Source organism: Lathyrus oleraceus, chromosome 6, assembly GCF_024323335.1.
Source record: "Lathyrus oleraceus cultivar Zhongwan6 chromosome 6, CAAS_Psat_ZW6_1.0, whole genome shotgun sequence".
Lineage (NCBI taxonomy): Eukaryota > Viridiplantae > Streptophyta > Magnoliopsida > Fabales > Fabaceae > Lathyrus > Lathyrus oleraceus.
Window position 1 is genome coordinate 434,280,919 of NC_066584.1, and position 2,489 is coordinate 434,283,407.

General features: G+C 32.7%; 1 protein-coding gene across 1 annotated transcript in view; it reads right to left on the bottom strand.

Annotated features, from left to right (window-relative positions):
- Window positions 1–848: 848 nt before the first annotated feature.
- The window catches only part of LOC127097416 (probable methyltransferase PMT15), a 4,164-nt gene continuing 2,523 nt past the window's right edge, over window positions 849–2,489 (bottom strand). Inside the window, exons 2-5 of the mRNA XM_051035911.1 lie at window positions 2,262–2,489; window positions 1,801–2,190; window positions 1,634–1,711; window positions 849–1,336 (exon numbers count right to left, since the gene is read on the bottom strand). The exon at window positions 2,262–2,489 is cut by the window's right edge and continues 272 nt beyond it. Coding sequence (XP_050891868.1) covers window positions 1,105–1,336; window positions 1,634–1,711; window positions 1,801–2,190; window positions 2,262–2,489 — 928 coding nt within the window. The 3' untranslated portion in view covers window positions 849–1,104. The remainder of the gene's footprint in view (window positions 1,337–1,633; window positions 1,712–1,800; window positions 2,191–2,261) is intronic.

Sequence of the window (2,489 nt, forward strand, 5' to 3'; positions counted from 1 at the left end):
TCATTTGAAAAATTGAAGGTCTCACTCGTAAAGATGTAGAAGGAAAATATAATGAATGTCGTCGTCTAAAGCGAAGACGTTATATGTTCCTTATAAGAGATACTTCTTGAAGGCCATGGGTGCCTTCACTCTAGGATATAAAGTTTGACACCTTCAGTTTTGTTTATGACCATCTTGATATGTGGACAGACATTCAAAGGGCGCAATAGATGGGTTCAAAACAAAAGTTGCAAATGATGGTCGAGGAGTCTACCTCTATGAATTAAGATGCATGGGACTTAAAGTTCAAACTTTAAGAGATTAAGGAGAGTTGGAAAAGTTTGAGAAGAAATATTTTAAGGCCGCGTGCTTTGGTAAAGTTTAAGGAAGATATGTAGGATAAATATGAGGCCCTCAAATATCTAAGGCACAAAGTGATGAAACACATGGATAAGGTAAAGACTCTTAAGGAGGCGACCACATCTAAAATAAACATAATCGTGTTGTAGCATTCATGAACAACAAACAAAAAAGAAGGTATTTTATGTTACTTCGCATTTGATTAAAATCATTTTTTACTAAGTAAATTTTTTTATTAAAATACACATAAATTTAAGCTAATTGATTGAACTTAGATGGTTAATAAACTTTACTTAAAAATAAATAATTTAGATGAATCCAAATTCAAATTTTAAAAGAAATCATTATTAATCAAATTTTCCTTACCTTCATCAAATCTCGCATTAGCATATTACTACAACCCTTTAGAATCAGATAAATTTATTTTAAAAAAGACAAATAAGTTTTTTTATGTATAAAATAAGGATAAAAGGTAGAACAATTTTGAATTAAAATAGCAAACATAAAAATAAAAATAAAAAACCTTTTGGGCATAACTGGTTTTTGATTCTCATGCAATAACACGAAGATGCTTTCTACACAGTTATAGCAAAAATTGCATTCCCAAAAAATGTTTGCATATACCCCTCCTTTTTTTTACTCATACCCCTATATAAGATGTGTGAATTGCTCTAAATAATAAAAAGGAAATAAATAAATAAAAAGAAAAACCAAAGCATAAAGTGCAAAAGAGAAAGACTAACAATAAAAAAAAATCTAAAGTTTTTAATTAGTCTTGACAGAAGCAGCAGGAGCAGTCCAATACTTCTTGACAACAAATAGAAGTTTTTCCCTCTCAAGTGGTCCATCTTCATGGTCTACAATAGCACTATCCCATTCCAATGCATTTGCAATGCTCTTTACTTTCAGCAATACATCAACATCATCTCTGATTATTACTGCTCCTTCAGGTCTAAGAATCCTATCCATTTCTAGCATAATAGCTTCCAATTCACATCTAAAACACACACAAAAAAACATGTTTGTAACATTTCACATAAACCAAATTTCACAAAACTATGTCCTATACTTCAATTCTGAAAAAAAAAAAAACATTTCAAAACTACGAAGCTCAGACAAACAGACACTGGACACAACATCGACACTGACATTAATAATAATTAAAAATAAATAAAATTGAACCTTAAGACATACATAGATTTTTTCAGAGATGTCGGTCTTATAGTTTTAATCAGTTTCTAGTATTTATAGTAACTTTTGTATATAGTTATTGGTAAGCCAATATGTTACTTACCTGCCACTGTAAAGGCTAAACAAAGAATCAGCATGGATTAAATCATAGGTTCTTGGATAAGTAGACATTGCTTCACACCTACAAAATAAAAAATGAAACTCATTAGAGACAAAAACAAAGAAAGAACTTCATCAAACACTTAAGAAAGGGTTATTAATTGTGCTAACCAATCATGATATATTCCAATCAATCCCCTTTCATATATTGCTCCAAGTGTATTGACCTTAGCCTGGACAGGAACCACATTCATGACCCAAACTGGATCCTTAATCAAAACAGAAGCAAATCCACCCAAGTTAGCATTCATATCCAAAAGGTTACGGTATCTCTTAGTTCCTAGCTGATTATTCACTTTCTTGTAATGCGATATCCTTTTCTTCCAAAGCTCAGAATCTTTTGAATAAGTTTCAGAAGTAACCCCTTCAATGGTACCCTTCTGAATCCTAGGAGGAACGGACTCAAGCCTCTGTGGCCAATTCTCTATTATCCCACCAGCTGTTTCTTCTTCGTTGGACACTACAGGCACGTGACTCAAACATGTTTGCAATTCGGTATACCTAAAACAAAATAAAAAAATATTAGTCTATGCAGTTGTACGCAGAGAAATAAATGAAGCACAAGCACATACCAGGCTTTGTCGGGATCATCTTGTGCACTGCAAAAGGGGCGATTTGTGGCGGATTTGCAATCCAACTGGTTTTTGGGTTTCTGCCAAATAGCAATACTATCTTTCTCAACAAGCTTATTCCAGCAAAGACTTTTAGCGACTTTCTCAATTTTGTTTTGTTCTTCATTCAAGTCTTTTTTGGTTCTCTGCCAACCTTTATAGTGTTTCTTCCAGAAAATTGGTGGTCCA